This window comes from Neopsephotus bourkii, unplaced genomic scaffold (assembly GCF_033783945.1).
Source record: "Neopsephotus bourkii isolate Nb327-2 ecotype Australia unplaced genomic scaffold, CSIRO-AGI_Nbou_v1 NB_1637, whole genome shotgun sequence".
Taxonomy (NCBI): domain Eukaryota; kingdom Metazoa; phylum Chordata; class Aves; order Psittaciformes; family Psittacidae; genus Neopsephotus; species Neopsephotus bourkii.
The window spans coordinates 8,806,968-8,829,280 of record NW_026902112.1 but is presented as its reverse complement, the minus strand read 5'-3'; the positions used below and the strand labels follow the sequence as shown (position 1 = coordinate 8,829,280).

At 39.7% G+C, this 22,313-nt stretch overlaps 1 protein-coding gene across 4 annotated transcripts in view; it reads left to right on the top strand.

Annotated features, from left to right (window-relative positions):
- TRAPPC9 (trafficking protein particle complex subunit 9) overlaps nucleotides 1-22,313 on the top strand; it is a 498,862-nt gene that overhangs the window by 320,343 nt on the left and 156,206 nt on the right. Inside the window, exon 21 of one of the 4 annotated variants that reach the window (XM_061374155.1) lies at nucleotides 2,930-3,933. The exons of the other annotated variants lie outside the window; for them this stretch is intronic. Coding sequence (XP_061230139.1) covers nucleotides 2,930-3,171 — 242 coding nt within the window. The 3' untranslated portion in view covers nucleotides 3,172-3,933. Of the gene's footprint in view, nucleotides 1-2,929; nucleotides 3,934-22,313 lie in introns of those variants that run through there. 4 annotated transcript variants of the gene reach the window in all.

The following is a 22,313-nucleotide window of genomic DNA, read 5'->3' as shown; positions in this document are numbered from 1 at the left end:
GTTGGTTGTGATGGATATTGAGTACAGAATAACAGCAGATACCTGCAGTTTTAGCCAAAACAGTTAAATTTTATTCTTTGCTAAATGTTGCCTTTAAAAAAACAAACTCCCAAACCCTATTGAGTTGTTTTGAATTTCGGTAACTGAATTCAAGCTTCTACTGAGATGGCAATAAACTGTACTGGGCTGGTGATGTACATTAATTTCTTGGCTGGTGTCATGAGGCATATAGTTGTCATGCAGGGTCACTCTGGGCATAGGAAATTGTGCCAGTTGGAACTGATAACTTGCATTCTGTCCTGCCCAGGTGGAATTGCAAAGATTTGGCTGCACCAGCCCAGGCTGTAGCCAAGTGCTCATCATGCATGCAGAAACTTGAAAGATCAGATGGTGCCTTATGTGAATGGCAGGGGAGCAGAGATTAGTCAGGAACAGATATAGTTCGTATGTCAGCATATTTTATGTTTCTATTCTTTATTCTTGATTTCAGAATTCAAATTCATTGATCTCTTTTGCTTATTTCTTTAGCTTATTTGACTACATTTAAACTTTATTGGTATTGCAATCCTTTCCCTGCTATGCTTTTGACACAAGCTGAGGATGCATCATTTAACATGATCCTGTGTTTTTGCTTTGTTCACTGAAATGACGACAGTAGGATGATGTATGTTGTGCTAAATATATCCTCAGGGTTTAAAAATGGCATTTGGTTGGACATACGGGGCAGTGCTGTGCGACATCAAAAGTCAGGCTTAAAAAGATTGAATTTCACCATAAAAATCATACATTTTTTTTCAATTCTCAAGGTGTGTTACAGACCCAGTTATTTTTGCTACTGATGTGATCTTCACAACATGTTTCTTTGGGGTCTGACCTGTACTGTCATTTGTGATAAAAAGGTATTCCAACCTGAATGCCTAATACTGGAGGACATCAATATAATCAGCAAGAAATCTTAAAAATAGAACTACTTTTAATGGCAAATTAGAATCTTTTCTTCGCATCCGTTTAAGAATGTGGTCAGCTGTTAATTGAAGGACCATAAATCCAGGCTTTGGTTTTTAGAGGTCTTTAATTTTCCTTGCCTGTTTGGCCATATGACTTTGAGCTGTCATTGAAGGACTTCTTTGCTGGAGTCAGTGATTTAGTTAGCCGCAGTGCAATATGCTTTAGGTTAGTAGAATTTTTCCATAACTCAGTTTAGCATAAAATTGTAAAGAATTGTTCTTGTCACTTTTTATGGTAGAATGGAAAGAATAACTGTTATTTCCAAAGCATCCTGCATTATTGATGGCTAATAACAAACAGCTGTTTTGAACTGTAAAACAAATTGGTAAGAAAAACACCTGTAAAACCACCTGCCTGTAGAATGCAGACCTACACCTTTGAGAAGATGCTTCATGCTTCTCATGGGATGCACACAACTGGTACCTTGATGATCAGCGGTTCAGATGCTGTTGAATCAATTCCATGTGTTGTTTTGATATAATTTTAATATGTGATTGTGATTTGCTTATTGACTGGTGTAATAGATCATTAAATGCAGTCTGGAGGTGCAGTGTCATTCTTCGCATGCTTTGTGTACGGCTCAGCCACAATGGGATATGACAAATTGTCAACATGTGCAAAGTTATTTGGGAATACTCTTTTGGCCTTTGAGCTACTGAACAGTGGTGAAAAGGGATGGGAAAGAAAAGATTTCTTTGCTTGGGCAACCCAGAGTCCTTTATCCCTTAGTAGCTAAGGAGAAAACCTATTATCCCAGGGAAAATAACATGGCATTGCAAGGGCATTGAGCTGAAGACAATCACTCCCATGCTTCTAGCTGTGGAAGACAAAGATATATTAAAGGCTGGATTTGATGACCTGAAGGTTGGACTTGATCTTAAAAGTCTTTTCTAACCCAGTTGAGTCTATGTTTCTATGAAGATAAGAAAAGGAGGAAAAAAAATGGCTGCCTTTCATTCTCAGAAAGAGCCTTGTTTTCCCAGCCTGGTTTCACTTGCAATAGCAGAAATGGGTTACTACAGAGTTTCAGGAAAGATACTCTGGTTAGCTGGTTGATTGGTTTAGTGTAGCTGATATGACGGGTTCCCCTTCAGAAGAAACAGCTGCAGTAATGGGCAGGAAGTAGAAATCAGCTGTTGTGGGATCATCAGCTCTCATTACTGTTGTTGAAGCTACATTGGAGAGCTCCAAAGTTCAGCAAAGAAAAGGCATCTGGTGAGTGGGATCTAGTGTGGCTAATACTGATGTACTTTCACCCAAAGACATGTCCTTGAAAAAGATGCCTGTGCCTAGTTGATTGCCCCAAATAACAGCCTGAAACTTCTCATCTGTTTCTCTCTCCTTCCCCTTCCTCTGTCGTGGTACTCACGTTCTAAATACTTGTACATGGATTTTGTCTGTTTTCTGTTTCTGCCTCTTGAAACAAAATGAGGTGGTTTACTGTGGTATATGATAGATTTTTAATTCCTGTCCAGAGAGCAGGTCAAAATTGCATTGTAGTTGCTTTGTCTTCTATTCACATAGAAAGGGACGAGTTCAAGCACATCAGATTTATCCATTTCTAGCAATGATCTAAAACTGTGTTCCAGTGACAAATTGAGAAATCACTTAGTCGAACTTTTATCTGATGGATTTTCCTGTGATTTGATATGCTTAAGGGCTAGGGGAAGAGGAAGCAGGAAAGCTTTAGCATATGGACTAAACCTAATTTGTGTGTGCTTAAAAATGGGAAAAAAGTTCTCTGTCAGCCTTTTTGTGGGAAGTTAGAGAAGCCCCTGGCATGTTAAGCAAGCTGTTGAAATTATGTAGTAATGAATAATGCATACACACCAATGGAGAGATCTCACTGCTGATTATTTAAGTGGATATTTTTGTGGCCGAACTACTTGTGAAATATGCAGCGAATTTCTTATTATTGCAGAAATGATAAAGGGAAGATTGGACAAAGTTGTTGAATGTTTTGGAGTGATTTGTCATAGGAAGTGGTTAACCACGCTAGCTGCATGGTTTTTGGAAGACAAGCCATATGCGTCTGCAAGCAAAATTGTTACCACGACCTACAATGTAGGATTCTTCAACCTATCTGGCTCAGAGGAACTCATCTGGAAGGTAATACAGTGCATCACAGCCTTCTTCACTATCTTCTCCTTTTCTCTTGAGTAATTGATTCCAAACCAGATGCAACAGGAGACTTGGAGGGTTCCTGATGCAGAGTTTTCATGCTGGGGGAAGTGAGAGAGGGAGGCAGACTCCCACATTTTGGGAGTATTCAAGCGATTTGATGAAGCAGCATAGCACCAGTTCTTCACACAGTGACTGTCTCTTTAGGAAGGCTGGCACTTGTATTTCACTCAGAGACAAATCAGGATGGTGGCTTTCAGGGAAATAAAGGTGCTTCCCTGCTGTTCAGAAAGATTTTGCTCTCAGTGAGGGGCAACATGTAAAGATGCGCCTGTCACCTCCACGTTTTCTACCAGCTGAGCTTGATGTCTCCTGTGAAGCTGCAGAGGTCATGCGGCAGCAACTCATCTGCCCAGGTGTCCTTCACACTTCCCAGTTCAGGTGTGTGACTTCAGCTAGACTGAAATTAGATGATAAGAGGGAATAGTGTAACATCAATTTCTCTTTGTGGATCCAGCTATAGTTGCCTTCTAGTGCTACATCAGACAACAGGCCCCGTGTCTTGTTTTTTCAAGGGTTTGGACTTCTTTTAGAATTAAATGTGGACACTCAAATAATCACTTGAAATCAGTTATTTTAATATGCTGTAGGTGTGGTTTTATTATGTTTTATTTGCTTCTACCTCTTTGATTCATGTAGCTCTTACAGAAAAGACAGAAAATGTATTTAAGTTTCCTTATTTGAGAATTTGATATTATTTATTATTATTGACAGAAGCTGTGGATGCAGTAGTTGGGCAGACTGAATTCCCCTCTTCATGAGCATGAGTGGTACAGGGCACACTTCTTCCATGCAGCAGTGCTGATGTCCCCCAAATCCAGTTCAAGGATAGTAACATCAGCTTGTTTCACATATGCGTTTTGCTTCTGGCCTTTGTTTTCGTTTAAAGTTGCCATTGTGCTACTTCACCCAGGGGCTGTTACAGAGCTTTCATTCCTCATTCCGAGGGGCTGTGACTATGCTACAGTGAAGTGCCAAGGATCTTGGCGCTTCTCAGATACCAGATACAGAAATGTATCTCAGTTATATTTATTCCATGTTGGGTCACTGCAATGAGCTGATTTCAGTGTATTGCCCAGGCACTGGATGCAGGATGCAAAACACATGAGAGAATTCAGATTGTTGCAGAGATTTGTGGTAGAATCCTTCAGCTGCTCATAAATGCTACTAATTGACCCCACTTGACGCTATTTGTACTCTTCTGATATGAATTGAAATCACTGCAATGAATTTCCTCACTCATATATTTCACTGTATCAAACACACCATATGGATTCTAGTTTATCACCCAAGCAGATAACAAAAGCTTTGGCTTCACTTTCAAAGGTCTGTGTGGCTCTCACCTCTAAAGTCAAGCTTTACATCCTCTGCTTTGCTGCTGTCCTGCCCCATTTTTTCAGCTTTTCTTCCTCTTACACGGCATCTAACATATATATATGTTAGAGGCATGTTGTGGCACTGTTTGGCTCACATTTATGTTCACATAGGTTCCTCATCAGAACTATTTTGCTTAAATTGAGAGTAAAAAGATTCTTTCCCTTCCTAAACCTCAGTCAGTCAGACTGTGACTCCATGCAAACCCTATACCAAACCTTATTTGCTTGCACCTCACTTCATTTTGGGTGCTTTGTCCCTCAGCTTTTTATTTCTGTTTTGCTTTTGGTTCCATAGAGCTCCAGAGGTTTTACAGCTCATTTATAAATTTGCTTCATCCTCATAGTGTTTGCATCAGACATTGACTTGTTCCAGTAGCAGATTATGTAATTTAATAGGTTGTTTTTTAGTTAAATGGTACTCTTATTGCTAGGAATTAAGTCTAAAATACACTGCATGTGATTTTTCTCCCACTCTTTACAATAATGATCCCAAATTCTTTCAGAAATTGCATTCTGAAAATATAACAATTACCAGGAGCTGGAAATACTGTTCTTGAGAGAGATAGGGTTTTTTGATGCTCATTTTCTCTGTTTGTCATCACATATTCTTCATAGCGAAATAAATGCCACCTGGATTTGCCATAGTTTCTAACATCTCTGGCTTCTTTAATTTCCATTTCTTCCTCTTCCATACATCAAAAGCAATGCACAAATAAATGCAGTTTATAAATAGAATGAATTTGAGACAGTGGGACTAGGGGAAGAGATTTCAGCATTCCTGTGATTTGATTCATTGGTGACAAGTAGATTTTAGCTCAAGAAAAATAATTTTAACAAGTATCTTTGCAATCTCTGCCCATCACTGCCTGCCCCAGGAAATGCATTAATACTTCAGAGCTTTCCTGTGCTCATCTGTGTCTTGCTTTTGGGGGAGTTAATGGAATTTACCCTGTAATTTCATTGAGCAGATATATTGCTTTTCTGTCTTATTTAGGTTACATGAAAGAATTGAGGAAAGAAAAAGCTCTGCAACCTTGTTGGGAACAGAGGTTGTTAAAGGCACAGATATCCTTAGAATCATGTCGTAATAATAGTTTGCTTAAAAGAACATGCCAGTTATAATGGAGCAGTGACACTATTAGATAGTGATTTTTGTTTTGTGTACTTGCACATTAACAAGAGGAGCATCTTTGTGGTTGGTTTTTGCTTATTTGTTTTTTTCTTTTTTCTTTTTTTTTTTTTCCATTAGAGTGTCCCGACAGGAGAGGCATAAGTAGAAAATAATTTTCAGATAAGGAGATGGAGACATCACAGTTAACTCTATGTGTAAAACAGGTTTAAATGTGGCTGACCACAGGGATGAGTCTAAATCAAACTTTCAGATAAGATTTAAGCATGAATGTAGGAGAAAAACTGTTTTTGGTATAGGTAACAAAGCCAAAGTAGACCGTCTGGTTTATCTCCTCTGCAGATTTATCAACTGTGTTGTCTTCCTGACCTTCCATGTTGCCTGTTTGTTTAGAGCAGCCTTTTGTTTGAAGACATATTTTCTGTGGATATTAGGTGGGGTTTATGTTTGTATGTTCGTATAATTTAAGCTTCCATGGAGCTGTAGACATTTTGGTAGACCCATGGTGGTCACCTGCACCATTCTTCTGTTCAGAGAGAGGTTGTTGCCAGCAGTAGGTCAGGTGAGATGTCACTTGTCTAGCAGAGTTTTAAAGCCTCCCTGGAAGTTCCTATACCTTGATCTCCATCCTTCCAAATACCAGACTCTGGTCCTTTTAAAGAGTTGTTGGATTATTTGTTCTCCAACTGCTAACCACTGATTGCTGAGTTTAATGATAGCCTGTATGAGGCCAGCTGTGTTATTTGAATTTGAGCATTTCAGCTCTTGGAAGGCCATACAGTATCTACCAGGCACAAAGTAATAAACATTAAACGTCTCTATTGCCAAGATTGGCGCACTAGCAAGGAATTGATATAGCAGAGAGAGAACATGATAATTTGAAGAAACAAGTCAGGTTCTATGTTACAAAAGAACAGAGAAAATAAATTCAAAGCTCATCCTTGCAAAAGATAGTCATATCAAAGGCCATCCAGAGAGACCTTGAAAGGCTTGAGAGGCAGACCCATGAGAACCTCTTGAAGTTTAACTAAGCCAAGTGCAAGGTCCTGCACCTGGGTCACAGCAATCCCAAGCACAAATAAGAGGCTGGACAGAGACTGGATGGAGCAGCTGTGGGAAGGACGAGGGTGTTGGGTGATGAGAAGTTATACATGACCCAGCTTCAGTGTGCACTCACAGTCCAGAAACCACCTTTGTCCCCGGCTACATCAAAAGAAATGTGAGCAGCAGGTCGAGGGAGGGGATTTTCCCCCTCTACTCTGATCTCATAAGACCCCCACTGCAGTTCTGGAGCAGCAACACAAGAGGGACATGGAGCTGTTCGAGTGAGTCCAGAGGAGGCCACAGGGATACTACAAGGGCTGGAGCAGCTCTGCTCTGGAGCCAGGCTGAGAGAGCTGGGCTGGGTCAGCCTGGAGAAGAGAAGGCTCCTGAAGAGGAGACCTTAGAGCAGCTCCAGTGCCTAAAGGGGCTGCAGGAAATGTGGCGAGGGGCTTTGGACAAGGGTCTGTAGGTTCAGGACAAGGGGGATGGCTTTAACCTGACAGAGGGGAGATTTAGATGGGATGTAAGGAAGAAATTCTTCACTATGAGGGTGGTAAGGCACTGGCACAGGGTGCCCAGAGAAGCTGTGGCTGCCCCATCCCTGGCAGTGTTCAAGGCCAGGTTGGATGGGGCTTGGAGCAAGCTGCTCTAGTGGAAGGTGTCCCTACCCATTCTATGAAATTGGAAAAGGAGTTTGAGTAGTCTATCACTCATTTCAAAAAATAATTTAAAATATGAGGTTTATTTTCTTCTTAATACGTTCTCTCCAGGGTTTTTTATTTCCCACCATGAAGTAGCCAATGGCTAGTACATTAGCATAAAGCAAAGTCAACTTTTTTTTCACACAAAACTACTTTCTCTTGACCTGATTTTGCTCTCTAGCCCTGTTTTTCTCACTGTAAGTAACCGTCCAGACTGCATCTTCCAAGAAATATTTGCTCATCTGTATTGTAAGACTTGGATAGTGGCAGTCAGTTGCGAGTTTTAGAGTCTTCTGTAACAGAAGAAGGGCTATATGGAAACATAGAATCAACTAGGTTGGAAAAGACCTTTAAGATCATCAAATCCAACTTTTACCCCAGGACTGCCAAGTCCACCACTAAACCATGTCAGAAAATCTCTCAAGAATAGTCACAGAATATCTCATGTCATGGAGCATCTCAAGTTGGAAGGGACCCATAAGGATCTTCAAGCCCAACTCTCTGCTCCTAGAAGGACTACCTAAAACTAAACCATATAGCTTAGAGCATCGTCCAGATGCTTGAACTCTTGACAGGCTTGGTGCTGTGACCATTCCCAGGTACAACTTTAGTAATCACTTGTAACACTCACGATGGGGACGAAAGTCAAGTCTGGCTTTGACCACCTCGAAAGCAGAGTGTGATGGCTCCAAGAGGAGATGCAGCACAGTTGTATATGGGTGTACTGAGGATTGGTTGTTGAAGCAGTTATTTTCAAGTAGCAGTATTTTCAGAGATTCTGGGGCTATCTGACATTTGGGTTGTGCTTATGAGAAAGCAGCTGTTTTTTGTCAGGGTAGCGTACACCAGGATTACTAGCAAATTATGTTTGTATTAGTTCACCTTTCCTTGGCTGTTGGTGGATTGCGCATTTTTGCACTTACCCTAAAAGGGAGGAAAACTTCACACTTTTAACTCCAGCAAGTCATCAGCATCCTGTTGATTTGGAAGGTGTATACTTTGAAGGCTGAATTCTGCCCATTGTTCAGTGCTGCCTGCTCCCCCCCTGGCCAACCACGGGCTGACTGAGATGCTTGTAGGTCATTGCGGTGGTCTTTTGAAAGCTAGCCACAGGCTGTGGTTAGAGAAATCAATTTTCCTCTAGCAATAGGTAACAAAGTGAAATGCCTCTTGCAAAAGCCCTCTGTGATCTGTAATCATTCTGCTTGTCTGAGCTCCTGGCTTTGCTGTGCTGGAAGTGGGAGGCAGCACTTGAGATTTTAATTTTGTGCTATCAGGAGAGCACAGTCTGAACCGATGTGACCAAAATGAAAAATTATTATAAACTAGCAACCACTGGGCAGATACCAAAAAGAAGCAATTGTTAACATTTCCAGATTGTTTTATATTTAGAATCTGAATAAACTAAATCCAGGATGAAGGATTACAGGAAACCTGTTGGACAGAACATTGCGATGGTGGTTTTTGAGGAGATAAAGAAACTATTTCTGATAAGGTTTGCACAAAGAACACATGAATCCTTACGCCATTGCAAACGAAAGCTCAGCTTATAAGGAAAAAAGGTAATGTGAAAACCACTTCTTTATGTCACAAACTTTAGAGAGCAAAACGTTTTCATAGCCATAATGTGCTCAAAGCACTACATGTGCAATTTGTAAATTGTCTTGAAGCTGGAGATTAATCTGTGCAACGTCTGACTGTGCCCGATGCATTGGACAGACGTCAAGAGTTTTCCACTGACTTCATTTCTCCCTTGTCTGTACTTGTGATGTTTTCATTTCCTTTAATGTAAACTGTAACTCTGAATTTCCTGACTTTCTAATATTTGGGAGTCATTTGGTTTATCACTTTTCAAATTACCGGTTACCAAACTGTGCCTTTAGGCTTCACTTTGACTTAGCTTTTATTTGCAAGCTTGTAGTGTATTTTGGTACAACCTTATGGTATATGAGCTTCAACTTTCAGCAAAAACTGTAAGCTTTTAATTGCAAACATGTTACTGAACACTGAGAGTGAAGAATTAGAGTACTACTTAAACTTGCACACAGTGGAGTATTGTGTGCAGTTCTGGTGTCCTCAACATAAAAAGGACCTGGAACTGTTGGAACAAGTCCAGAGGAGGCCACGAGGATGATCAGGGGACTGGAGCACCTCCTGTATGAAGATCAGCTGAGAAAGTTGGGGCTGTTCAGCCTGGAGAAGAGAAGGCTGCGTGGAGACCTCAGAGCAGCCTTCCAGTGTCTGAAGGGGGCCTATAGGGATGCTGGGGATGGACTCTTCATTAGGGACTGTAGTGATAGGACAAGGGTAAGGGGTTAAAACTTAAACAGGGGAAGTTTAAATTGGATATGGGGGGTGGTGAGACGCTGAAATGGGTTGCCCAAGGAAGTTGTGAATGTTCCATTCCTGGCAGTGTTCAAGGCCAGGTTGGACGAGGCCTTGGGTGACATGGTTTAGAGTGAGGTGTACCTGCCCATGGCAGGGGGATTGGAACTTGATGATCTTAAAGTCCTTTCTAACCCTAACTATTCTATGATTCTATGATTCTGTAGTATTATGAAAAATGGCTGAGACTAAAGAAAGAAATAGGTATTGACAGTTACCTCCTTGTCATATTTTCCCCAGAAAATCTTCTTTTTTTGCGTGCTTTTCAAAGGAAGAATAAAAATGTCTTGTTTTCTCCCTAGTCTGTATCATTTAATCATTGCTTGTTGTGTACCGGCTCGTAGAGTATCAGTTATAGTTCAATAGCTTTTGTCTAGAGCTCATTATCTGTAATTGAATGTATGCACCAAGCTGAATATGTTTGTTTGTAACTTGATAATTAATCTGCTGCAGACACTTATTCTGGGAGAAGGGAGGAGATGAGAGAGACAGTCTGTTATCCCACAAACACTGCTCTGGCCTCATGTGGGAAAACCAGGATGTGTTTGGGGGTGATCAGAGTTCACCTCCCAGCATTTACAACCACCCTTTAAATCTCACTGGGGTTACATTTGTTTATTAGTCTCCAAGCAAATTGGGCACTGAGGAAAAGGGGCTTCATCTTTCTTTTCATGGATTGTGTTGGCCCAAATCTTACTTAAGTGACTTAAAGTAATACTGATGCTGCCCAATTTTTACCACTGAAACTCCTAATTTTACTCTACCCTGTGTGTTAAGAAGTGGTGATTTCACTAGTTCTTAGGTAAGATGGGTAGGATATGTAGCAGCACCTTTCTGTTGTTACAGCTGATACCAAAGTATGTGAAGCTTCCTTGGGGGGAAGGAAGAATTACTAAGAGCAAGTTTAATGGGAGTATATTACATTTCCGTATGTCTTGGTGATGAAAATGAGAGCCTACTGACGTCTGGTAGCCATGGTTGCTAACATTTCAGGAAGCACAAAAGCAGGGATGAACGTAAAAGTCTTTCTTTTTCAGTTCCTATGAGGTTCTGAATAAATCAGACATATAGTGGCACCTTAATTTTTACTAAATATATCTTGGTTTGCTAATGTTTTCTCAGAGCAGACCTGAGATGACATTGTAGAACAGAACTGCTTTGTTTTTGCTCTAGTTACCCTTATGTGTTTTTTAAAGTAGAACATGTTTAGTTGAAGTTTTATTTTGTGTCAAGTGTAAGAGCTGGTACTACATTATGTCCCATTAAACACGTTTTAAAAATAAGTCCAGATCCTGAGAGGAAATCACTGCATTCACTGATTGACTCTCAAGGTAACAAAACAGAGAAAAATTAAATGCCTCTGGAAGAGCTAGGATGCTTCAATGTCCTGATCACTGCCTCTATTCTCACAAAGTACTAAAGGGCATGTTTAATGTTTGTGCCTGAGTTGCCCTTCTGAAGCCAGTGGGACCAGAGTTTTTATGAACCTGAAAAGAAAAAGATGCTATGGCTTTTCAAGGGAGTGTACTACAGGATTTGGGTCTTTCTGTTGCTGAATTTGAAGGCATCCATATACTCAGGTATACAGTGTATGCAAGAGAATAAACCAAGGAATAAATTTCTATCACTTGGTTAAAGATCTTTATAAACTCTTCACTGAATGTATCAGGTTTGCTTTACCAAGTAGTCTACCTTAATAGTATACTTGTAAATATTATAATATAGCAGAGGTGAGTATTTTAGCACAGCAACATGAGCAGTGAAATCTCACTGCCGAGTAGGATTTTTAGCCTAGAGTTTATGGTAAGTGCGTGTATAAATATGAACATACCCAAAGATACACCACATTTTGTACCTTAAGGCAGGGTTTATTACCTAGGTTTGGTTTGTGTACTGTTTGATTTGGGGAAATTTGAGGTGTTAGATGCACTCAGAGTTGTATGAGCTCTTACGTACACTTTTATCATCTCCTGGGCACTGAAGCTATCTGTGGTGATAGCTTTGGTCCTCCCAAGTTTTAATGACAGGACTGCTTTCTGCCTATTTTCTTTAATAACTATTGTTTGGTGATGTTATTTTTGTGCCTTGATGTAGGATCACAGCTCAGGCAGAATTGTTTTGAATCTTACCAGCTTGGTATTTATTTTAGGTTTTGAGAAAAAATGTACCCAAAGCCATTCTGAATTAACGGATTGTCACAGACATGAATGCAAAGAACAGTTGTACGAGGCTGCAGAAGGTGTTTGGTTTAGTATCATCACCTTTTTCTGACTTGTCTATTACAGACCCAAAAATAGGCATTAGTTTTGCATTTATAATTCCTTAGATTTAATGCCATATTCTAGAATAAAGTGGAATATAAGAGAGAGGTAAATAGCTGCCTCTAACTTACTTTCTTCCCTCAAAGCCATGTATGTTGAGTCTCTGCCTGGCACCATGTTTGAAAGACCATTAAAATAATCCATTTGATATGATACTCTAAAGTGTTTTTTTTTGTAATTCTGAAAGGTTGCCTTAATGCAGAAAATTTAACTTAATGTGTAAATGATTAAAGCTTCTGAAGTCATAGAATCTTTGAGTATGGCAGATTTTTTTCCTGTGCTGACCACTGCGTCAACTGCTGTAAGTTATTCATGGACCTAGGAAGATGTTTTCACCACAGGGATTTACCACCCTCACTTCATTCTGTAATGTGCTTGCTTGCTTTCCATGGAATAATATCAGTTAGAAAGAGGAGGATCTCCGGAGGTCCTCTCATCCACCCTTTGCTGTATAAATTCATTGATCTTTATAGATATATTGAAACACAATAAAAGGTATTGTGCCAGCTAAAATATATATATAAGTATAGATATATAAATCTTTGTTTTCTTACATCTGTATTTCCTTGATTTTGTTTTCCCTAGAAGTTCTTAATGAGGTATTTTTCAGTGTCTCTGTATCTTGTGGCATTCTATGGTTCTAATATTCCCTATGTGTTAAAGTAGTTTTGAAGGTTACTTCTCTGTTAATTTTATCATAACTTTAAAGTCTGTGGTTTTGCTGTTTTAATATTCTTTTGTGCTTGGAAATGGGCATCAGAGAGGATTTATTTGTGGGTGGGAGGATCTTAGGAGTTAGTCTGTAGTGAATTTATTTTGCCCATTTGGATACAGTGAAAATAATTCACTGAGGGATTGCTGAATGCTCAGAGAAAACGAGAAAAAAGTAATTAAACCCTTTGAATATTTCCTCTCTTCTCACAAGGATTTTGTCTTAGAAAGAAAGGTAAAATGATACAGTATTAAAAGCATCCCACCCAAACACAACCATATCTAAACTGAGAGTTATACATGTATACATGTGCGTGTATTTGTATAATTCATGTGTCCGCTTTCCCAGTCTGATTTCTTATCCTGTGCCTTACATTTATTATTTATCACACACCATTATTTAAATGCCAGCACACACTGTAAGTTATATATGGTGATCTCTGATGTGGCAGCAAATCAGTGGAGCAGCTACATTTAACATCATCTATTGTCTTAGATTGTAAAACTCCAAGAGTATTCCTGAGCAGTGCTGTCCATTGTGTTTTTTTGTTAGCTTGGTAAGACACTGGGGTTGGTGAAGCTGCCTTTAGGGTAGATTCTGTCATTGAAGAGACTTGCTTTGTGCTCCCTTCCATTTGGGAAAGAAGCAGAGCATGTCACAGCTGCAGCCTTTCAACCTGGAACTGCTCTGACAAATGCCCACAGTACACAGAGAAACCAAGTGATACCTTTTCTAAATTACTTGCTTTCAGTCCACAAGGCAGCAGTCTCAGATCAGACAAAATGCTTGACCAGTTGGCTCATAGGCATCTCGTACTGAATGTTTGTACGAAACATGTCTTTTTTTAATTATATTTTTTTTTCCTTTTGCCCAAACATAGGCACTAGTTTGGTATTCATACTAACAGGGCTCATATCTATTGCTGAGAATTTACCACTCCCTATAATGGTATAAGCAATTGAAATAGGATTTCTTGCCATGCCTCCGTTTTGCTTAAGTCGCAGCTAGGTATTAAGTGCTTGCAAACATAAACTCTAGCAGCAGTTGGGCCAGTTTTTAGCTTTCATATTAAAACTGAATAATAATGGGAGTTAGACTTAACTTGATGATGCCTGGGTGAGAATTTTTGGCTTGAATACCTGACTGTGATTTCCACAGTGACTGCTGGTGATAAACCCACCACCACCACACCTGAAAAGAACTCAAACGAACAAGAAAATTGGGCCTTATTTGGGCCATTTTTGTCATGAATTGTTAAAGGCCAATTTCTGTTTCTTGCTGTGGGTTATGGGGATTGAGCAGAATCAGGTGCTCCAATGTGATCTGTGATGTCCCTGCCCATGTCAAGGGTTGGAACTGGATGATCTTAAGGTCCTTTCCAACCCAAACCATTCTATGATTCTGTGAACAGTGTTTTGAAATGGAAGAGAAGAGCAATTTCCAAATCCTCTAAGCAAATCGGGGTTCCTCCTCAACTTCTGACAAACGGCTAATGTATGTCTATGTGTGGATGGCTTTGGTAGGTTTGTAGAGTTTACAGTACATTCACCAGTCCTTTTGCAGCGACTGTCTGGATTTCTCTTGCTTGAAATGCAAATGTTAAGATGTATTTGTTGCCAACTGACAGAAAGCAAGAAGAATTATTTTAGGAGAAAGAAATGAAGCAAGAAATCATAGCCATTCATTATTTAAGTGACAGTGTTTCATGGCAGTTTTGTCTTGAAATAACCTCCTGGTTTTGTAAATTGCACAGCACTGATTTTTCAGTAGCCAAAACTCTTTGTGACACACTCAAAAGCCTTTGTGATGCATGCATTGATATCTCAGTAACAGGAACAGATAGCTGGCAAATAGTATTAACCAGTAGTATGTTCCAGTGAGGGTACTGAATTGATATTTTGCTTTGGTAAGTGCATGTTGGTACCAAAGCAAATTGGCAAACCTTTAGATTTGACCTGAGAAAATAACTAGAAGAGGATTTTTTATGTGTTCCCACCTTCTGTATCCTAGACTCATCTTTCCCATCCTGCCCTTCCACCCAGAAATGTGGAATTGAGAGCTTATTCCTCGCCAGTGCCAAGAAGTAAGTTTGTTGGCTCTGTTTCTTTCATTAGGGTGACTATATAAAATGGACATTCTCTGTGAGGATGAGTCTTTGAGCTGAAGTTACAGGTTATGCCAGTTTTTGAGGCTGCCAAGATGTTTCAGAAGTTAAGAAGTGGCTGTGTTGCACATTCCGTGTTTTTTCTTTGCCATCTGCCTGAAAAAAGTACCTTTAAGTTGATTCAAGTCAGGGAAGAAATTGCAGTAATTGTTTCCAAATGCCCATTTTGTGCTGAATCAGTTGCTTTAAAGATATGGTCTTTTACAAATGATGTTTGGCTCCCCCCCCGGCTTTTTATAACCACACCCATATTTAATGGGTATTCTTAACATTAAACCAGCATTATTTAAAGTTAGGTTTAATTTTTCATTAGGAGACCATCAGAGAGCTAGTGATGTCCACAGAATGTATTGATTCTCCCCAAGCTACTTGTATTAGAGAAGAGTTAGTATCTCAATATTGTTACAACATACCTACACACAGCCATCTAGACACTGCTTTTGCCTGGGCTTTGAGGGAAAATGTCTGACTTTCAAAGCCACTTTTAGATAACAAAATAATTGCCTTAGGACTCCAGTCATTTTCCCTTCAGAGATGAATTTCTTTTGCTATTTGCAGAGGAAACTTTTATATTGTTCATAACTCAGCTGTTTTGTGATCTGTGTGACTTCTTTTTCCGCGGTCTTTTAGCTTATAGCAAGTTGCCCTCTGTGTTATTAGTGAACTCTCAGTGACAGTAATCTCTGTATCTGTTATGATATGGATGAGCCCTACAATAGCTCTCATCAAAGCTCTCATAAACACTTAACTATGTGAGTGTAAAGGGCTTCAGGCAAGAGCTTGTTTAAAAGAGGTGCTGTATTTCTCATGTGCTGGTTTTCAGACTCTCAGTTCAGGAGTGGTTTAATGGAATTAAGTTTATTTTATACCTGTCATTAACAAAAAATTGCCATTGGTGATTCTGCTTTAAAAGTCCCTTGGAGAGGGACTTTTTACAAGGGCCTGTAGGGACAGGACAAGGTGGAATGACTTTAAACTGATAGACAGTAGGTTTATATTAGATATTAGGAAGAAATTCTTCCCTGTGAGGGTGCTGAGGCGCTGGCACAGGGTGCCCAGAGAAGCTGTGGCTGCCCCATCCATGGCAGTGTTCAAGGCCAGGTTGGACACAGGGGCTTGGAGCAACCTGCTCTAGTGGAAGGTGTCCCTGCCTGTGGGAGGGGTTGGAGCTGGATGAGCTTTAAGGTCCCTTCCAACCCAAACCATTCTATAATTTCAATAATTTAAGGTTGGAAGGGAGGAAAAAGCTGTGTTAGAGCCCTCAGTTACCTATAGAATCATAGAATGTCCAACCCAGCCTTGAATACTGCCAGGGGTGGAGCATTCACAGCTTCCTTGGGAACCCATTCCAGTGCCTCACCAGCCTCACAGTAAAGAACTTCTTCTTTATATCTAACCTGAACTTCCCCTGTTTAAGTTTGAACCCGTTACCTCTTGTCCTACCACTACAGTCTCTAATGAATAATGTCCTACCACTACAGTCCCTATGATAATGATAATGCTGGTGTACACTGACACAGTCCTTATTCATCACTGTTCCCTGTAAAACCACCCTCATTTTAATGGCTTATCATAGACTTTTAGCAGAAGAATGTGCTTTGACTCCATTCTTGAGAAAAAGCAACTGAAGCTGTTGCTCTCTTGGCCCTTCCTGGAATCTGGATGGGGGAGCTGCCTCCACTTGCTGTGCAATGCTGAAGCAGCGCTGGAGTATTTACCCATGGAAAGTGATAATAAATAGTGTTTGTACTGCACATTCAGGTCTTGAGCAAAGCAACGCTTTATATTGGCTTCAAGAAATACTATAATAATAAAATTTAGCTACCATGTTTGTTATATTTCATCATAGTGCTATGCAGAAGTATAAATAAAGAAGTAAGCACACTGACGAAAGGGGAGGCGATGGCTGTGAGGCAGAGCTCACACTGGTACTGTTTGTACCCAGCACCTAAAATTACATCTGTGTCCTTAGTGGGGTTTCTAGATACGGTCACCCTTCAAAAAACAAATCAAATAACCCTTGCTGGTCAGTATCTCGGTGTTATTAAATCAATGATTCATGACTACACAACAAAAACCTGTTGTTGTCTGTGGACAAGTGGGCTGCATTTTGAACCTAAGAAGGGAAATTAAATTCATGAATTAGTGATGATATCCACTTTTATGCTGTTTTTTCTCCTTTTCTTTGCCTTGATGCTGAGATTGTGTTATGAACATCTTACACAGATGCATCAGAAAGCACCTGGTGCTGCAGCTTAACAAAGTGAATATTTAATGTTCCACAACAACATGTGACTAAGGCAGGCAATGGAAAAAAAGAATCAGTCCATTATTGGCAGAGATTATACAGACAAAATACATTTCCTTCATGCAGTGGGAAGGAAAAACGCCAGCGAGGATGATGAAGACTTTCTTAATAAGATTTCTGTTTTCAAATATTCCGCTTCAGACCTCTTAGTAAAATGAATGTGCAGAGCTAAGATCACTGTTGAATGAGATTACTCTCTCATCCATTTAATATTGATGCAGTTGTAGGTTTTTTCCCTACCTTCTCTTGTAACTTAAAATATTTAGTGCTGGGCAAATTTTGCTTGTGTTTAAATGGGTTTAGTTAATATTTTTTTCTCTAAATAAGCTTTAAATTTATGTAATCTGAGTATCTCATCTCACAACAGGCTAAACATATTTTCTAGTCATCTTGTGACTTCAGTGTGTCTTCTTACTGCGGAGGCTACAGAGAGAGGAGCCTTTTTAGGGCTGTGCATGAAAATTGAATTTAAAGAGAGCATTTTGCTTTAATTTGCTGGCTCAATTTGTTTAAATAGGCAGTAATCTTGTATTTGTCCTGGTGAGACCTTGGACAGGGAGTACATTTGAGCTTCATTCTTGATGCCGTAGAATATAGCACTTGTGATAATAACTGCTGGTAAACTGATATGTTCATGTATTTTTACTCAGAATGACTGATTTTGGGCTTATGTATTATTTGTGATTGATTGCAGGTTGCCTATTCCTTTTCTTTCTGGTTGGGCTATGGAACGATAAATGACTCTTTTCTCTTTACTTCCTCACTCCCCTCTGTTCTCAGCCGCCTCCCCAAGAGATCAGCTCCAATCTCAGCACTGTGTGACAGTTAGCAGTTGTGACAGGCTAGCCTATTTTTGGAAGTCTGTCCCCACTCTTTCCCTGCTGGAAAAGAAAAGCAAGTTATCTTTAAAATTTAATCCATCTGGAAGAGAAGGAGAAAGCTTCACGAGGCGCTCAGCGCTGGGGCAGCAGTTCTGCTAATTATTTGTTCAGCTTGTGTCACGGGATGGGAGAGGTTTGCACTTTGCCTGGCATTGATCACCTGCCCTTAAGGTCTGCAAAAGCCCTTCTGTTCTGTGCGGGAAAAGCAGCAGACTAAAATACAGCATGGAGCTGCATGGATGTTGTCCAGTCATGTCTTATATTTCACACATTTCTGAGCGGCTTCTGCACAACCAGAAATACTACTGCTTGTCTCCAAGGAACAGAAAGAGAAGTTCAGAATTTGGCAGTTAGGGTGGAAAGTTATCTTCTTTTTTTTTTTTTTTTTCTCATTTATTTTGCCCCTTCTTTAGACTCTGCAGGCTCTACAAGTAGTAAAATATATGTGTCAAATTGTACTCTCAGTGGGGTAACATCTGTAATGATGTTCCATGTGAAGAAGCAACTGCTGTGTGCTTAGTGATTACATCTCTTATTTTGATATGGTCTCCTGATCAAACTGCTGTATCTCTGTGCATTGCAAACCCAGCCTGAACAAGGCAGATGTAGTCCTGGAACTTTCTCAGGGTTAGCAATTAAAGAATATAAAGCAAATGCTAATTTATGGTAAGGAAAGTATGGCAGTGTATGACAACAATTATGTTGTCAATGGACAGTTTATATTGTGTCAAGAAAACAAGAATTTCAAGTATGTGAAACTAAGACCAAAATGGCTTTTAAATCCTTGTTCCATGTTGTTGGTGTCCCTAAGGCTCAGGAGCAAGCTGAACAGACCTCCCAAAGTGCTATTATTTTGTTTTCTCATAGGTAGTTATTATTGGAACTTTAAAAATAGATTCTGCTGTCTGTCTTATCTATTCTTTTAATCTTGTTCTAGATGGTTCTCTTTATTTCCTTATATATGATGTGAATGCCTCTGTGCCTACACTTTATATACCTGTCATTGCTAGAATATCAGAACACTTTTCCCTGGAAAGTCAATGCTGAGTCATCTTCAGAAGATGCTCGTCTTCCCCATCTCTTGCTATACAAGAAATTAAGTATTCAAAATGCCATTGATGTAAGTGCCACAAAAGAAGTGGGGCGCAGATGGTCACTCAGGGCTGATCCTGTATTTTTTAGGAACTCTGTGGAAGCTGTGTCGTTTTAGGCTTCTGACCCACAAGGCACAGATTTATAATGTTAGTTGGCTAATGAGACCAATGCCATAAAAATCTCCAGAACAAGGTACCTTTGGAGGCAGGACTAATCACAATGCTCTGTTTACAGATGTAACATTTCCTCAATGTGGCTTTTCCTTTGTGTTCTTTTAAAGATCATGATAACTCTATATGGCTGTTTCTGTCCCCTGTGCCAGCGGAAGCTCAGAATAAACATAGGCTTCTCTGGGTGGAATGGGTTGAATTGAAAATGAGGCAGTACACCAGTTTACAGCTATGGCAAAATGTATATTGATTCCTATACTCCTTTTTCTTCTCCTTTCTGCCTCCCAAATAAATGCATATGTTGCACATTTTAATCCTTCAGGGTTAAGACCTTCTGGAGGAATATAGCTCACCTGATAATATTCTCACCTAAAGGCTTTTTTTGAATTATTGCTTTATAATAACTACACACATCTCTCTCATCTCTGCCTTTCTTGCCAGAAGGAGATGCCCATGAGTGTGCAGTGCACACACCACCTTTATACAGTATCATATCAACCAGTGGAATGCATGTGCATGCTGCATAAATTCAGACTGACATGTGCACTGTACATGATCAGCGACATAAACTACATATGTTATTCTGTGGATTTTGGGGACATATTATCATACCAGTTAGATGTTCTGAGAGAACAGAATAATTCCATTGTGGCAGATAAAGAAAGGGAGAAGTGAAAAAGATTTTAGGGTATTTTTTGTGCATATGGAGTCATATAATCGTAGAATGGTTTGGGTTGGAAGGGACCTTAAAGCTCATCCAGTTCCAGCCCCCTGCCACAGGCAGGGACACCCTTCACTAGACCAGGTTGCTCCAAGCCCGTGTGACCAACCTGGCCTTGAACACTGCCAGTGATGGGGCAGCCACAGCTTCTCTGGGCAGCCTGTTCCACCAAAGGGTATTTCTTCCTTATACCCAATCTAAATCTCCTGTGTTTAAGTTTGAACCCATTACCCCTTGTCCTATCACTACCATCCTTGATAAATAGAAATGGATATATGTATGTGTGTGTGTGTTGGTATGTATATGTTACCTGTTGTTTCTCCATGGTAGATCTGTCTGGGGCATCTTCAGTTGGATGTTGTATTCCTTCTCTATGTCTTTGTACATGAAAGGAAAATGTTTCCTTAATTCTACCCCTCATCTCATTTACAGAATGTAAGCATAATTAGGCCTGTAAACTGATGATTACTCTTTGATATCCATCACCACTAGGATGCAGCATTCTTAAGATATTTATTTGAGTACATGTGAACCAGCAAAGTAATGAATGAACTGTGCTTCTGGACTTTGTCTTTTCATATGCTAAGCAGTAATAGTTAATCAGCATTGGTATGTGGTGCAACATCAGATAATCAGACCAAAAACATCCATCTGCTTCTCTTGAAGTGAATCATCGTTCCAGCATTCTTACTCAATATCTTCAGTAGGAGGAAAATGAAACAAACTTCTTTTAGCCTAAAAGTGTTTGTGTTATCCCAAATGAATATCGAAGAGGTGGAGAAAAAGAAGTGAAGTGATACAGGAAAGTATTTTTATAAGGATGGATGATGTGTAGCATTATCTCTATGTCCTTTGGATCAGTGTATCAGAAACAAACGTGTTTCTCCACACTCTGGCTTGCCTGGGCATGTGGGGAAATGTCTGCCCCTTGAAGTAGACTTAATTACTTGAAGTAGCTCTTAATTTATACCTTGTGTGATTGGCTCCAGTCATCTAAGCTTTCTAGTTCGTATACGTTATTTTTCTAGGGAAAATATGAATCAATTTAACGAAATTGTGTGTATTTCAGTTAATAGCTTTTTGTGTACAGTGATCAGAAAATCATTCCTTCCTCTTTCAATGTATGTGTAGATTTTATCTTTTATCTGCTTTCTCTCCAAACATGTGGTCAAAATGGTCTGAATTTCCTTAATCAATTCTGTAGCCACAAAATGTCACGACAAATTTCCAGTCAGTCTAGATTTGGACACATAGAACAAGTCCTGGGAAGTTGCTCTGAACTATTTCTAAGTTTAAACTGTTGTCCTCTACTTATATAAAAGTCATTGAGGCAAAAGGTTTTACATTCACTGATCTGCAGTTGCTTTGAGATTAAATGCTATTTGTACTGTATTTTTTCCTGTGGTCACTGTTCTTTTTTATTTCTTACATAATTATTGAAGACAAATGATGAAAATAGTCCTTGTTCTGTGTTACTAAATGCCCAATTACAACTATAAACTGCAAGAAATTACAACAATTAACACTATATGTAGTCATGTTGGTGTTGTGATAGCTGTAACAAAAGTGTAAACTGGTTTTTAGCCTTTTTTTGAGGGTGCTTGATTTTGTTCAGCATGAAGTTGTGCTCTAAGGTTGTATTTGCAAGGAGTTGGAATTGCATGATCCATAAGGTCCCTTCCAACCCAAACCATTATGTGATCCTATGATTCTGTGAAATAATGCATGTGCTGATGTGGTCATAGGAGACCACAATCAGCTGGAATAAATAACTGAGCAAAAGAGATTTGAGGAGTCTCCTGACAAGCTCACCCAACCTTCAAAGGAAATTTTGGGAAATGTTGGAAAAAAAGAAGCAAAGTAGAAGAAAAAGAGAGGCAAAGTATTTGTGTAAGGATGTAAGTTTGAGTTGTATATTTTGTGTCCCATGCAAATAGATGTGTAATGTGTGTCTGCAGTCAACTGAGGATGTGTAACTATCACTTGGAGTAAGTGAGAAAGTATACCCATAGCATCTGGCAGATGTCGTTTCCTCATCTCCTTCACACCTCCCTTGGTCTCCAGCAGTGTCTCCCATTGGGGTTCCTTCACTGTGTCTTGCCAGAACTAGTGCAGGT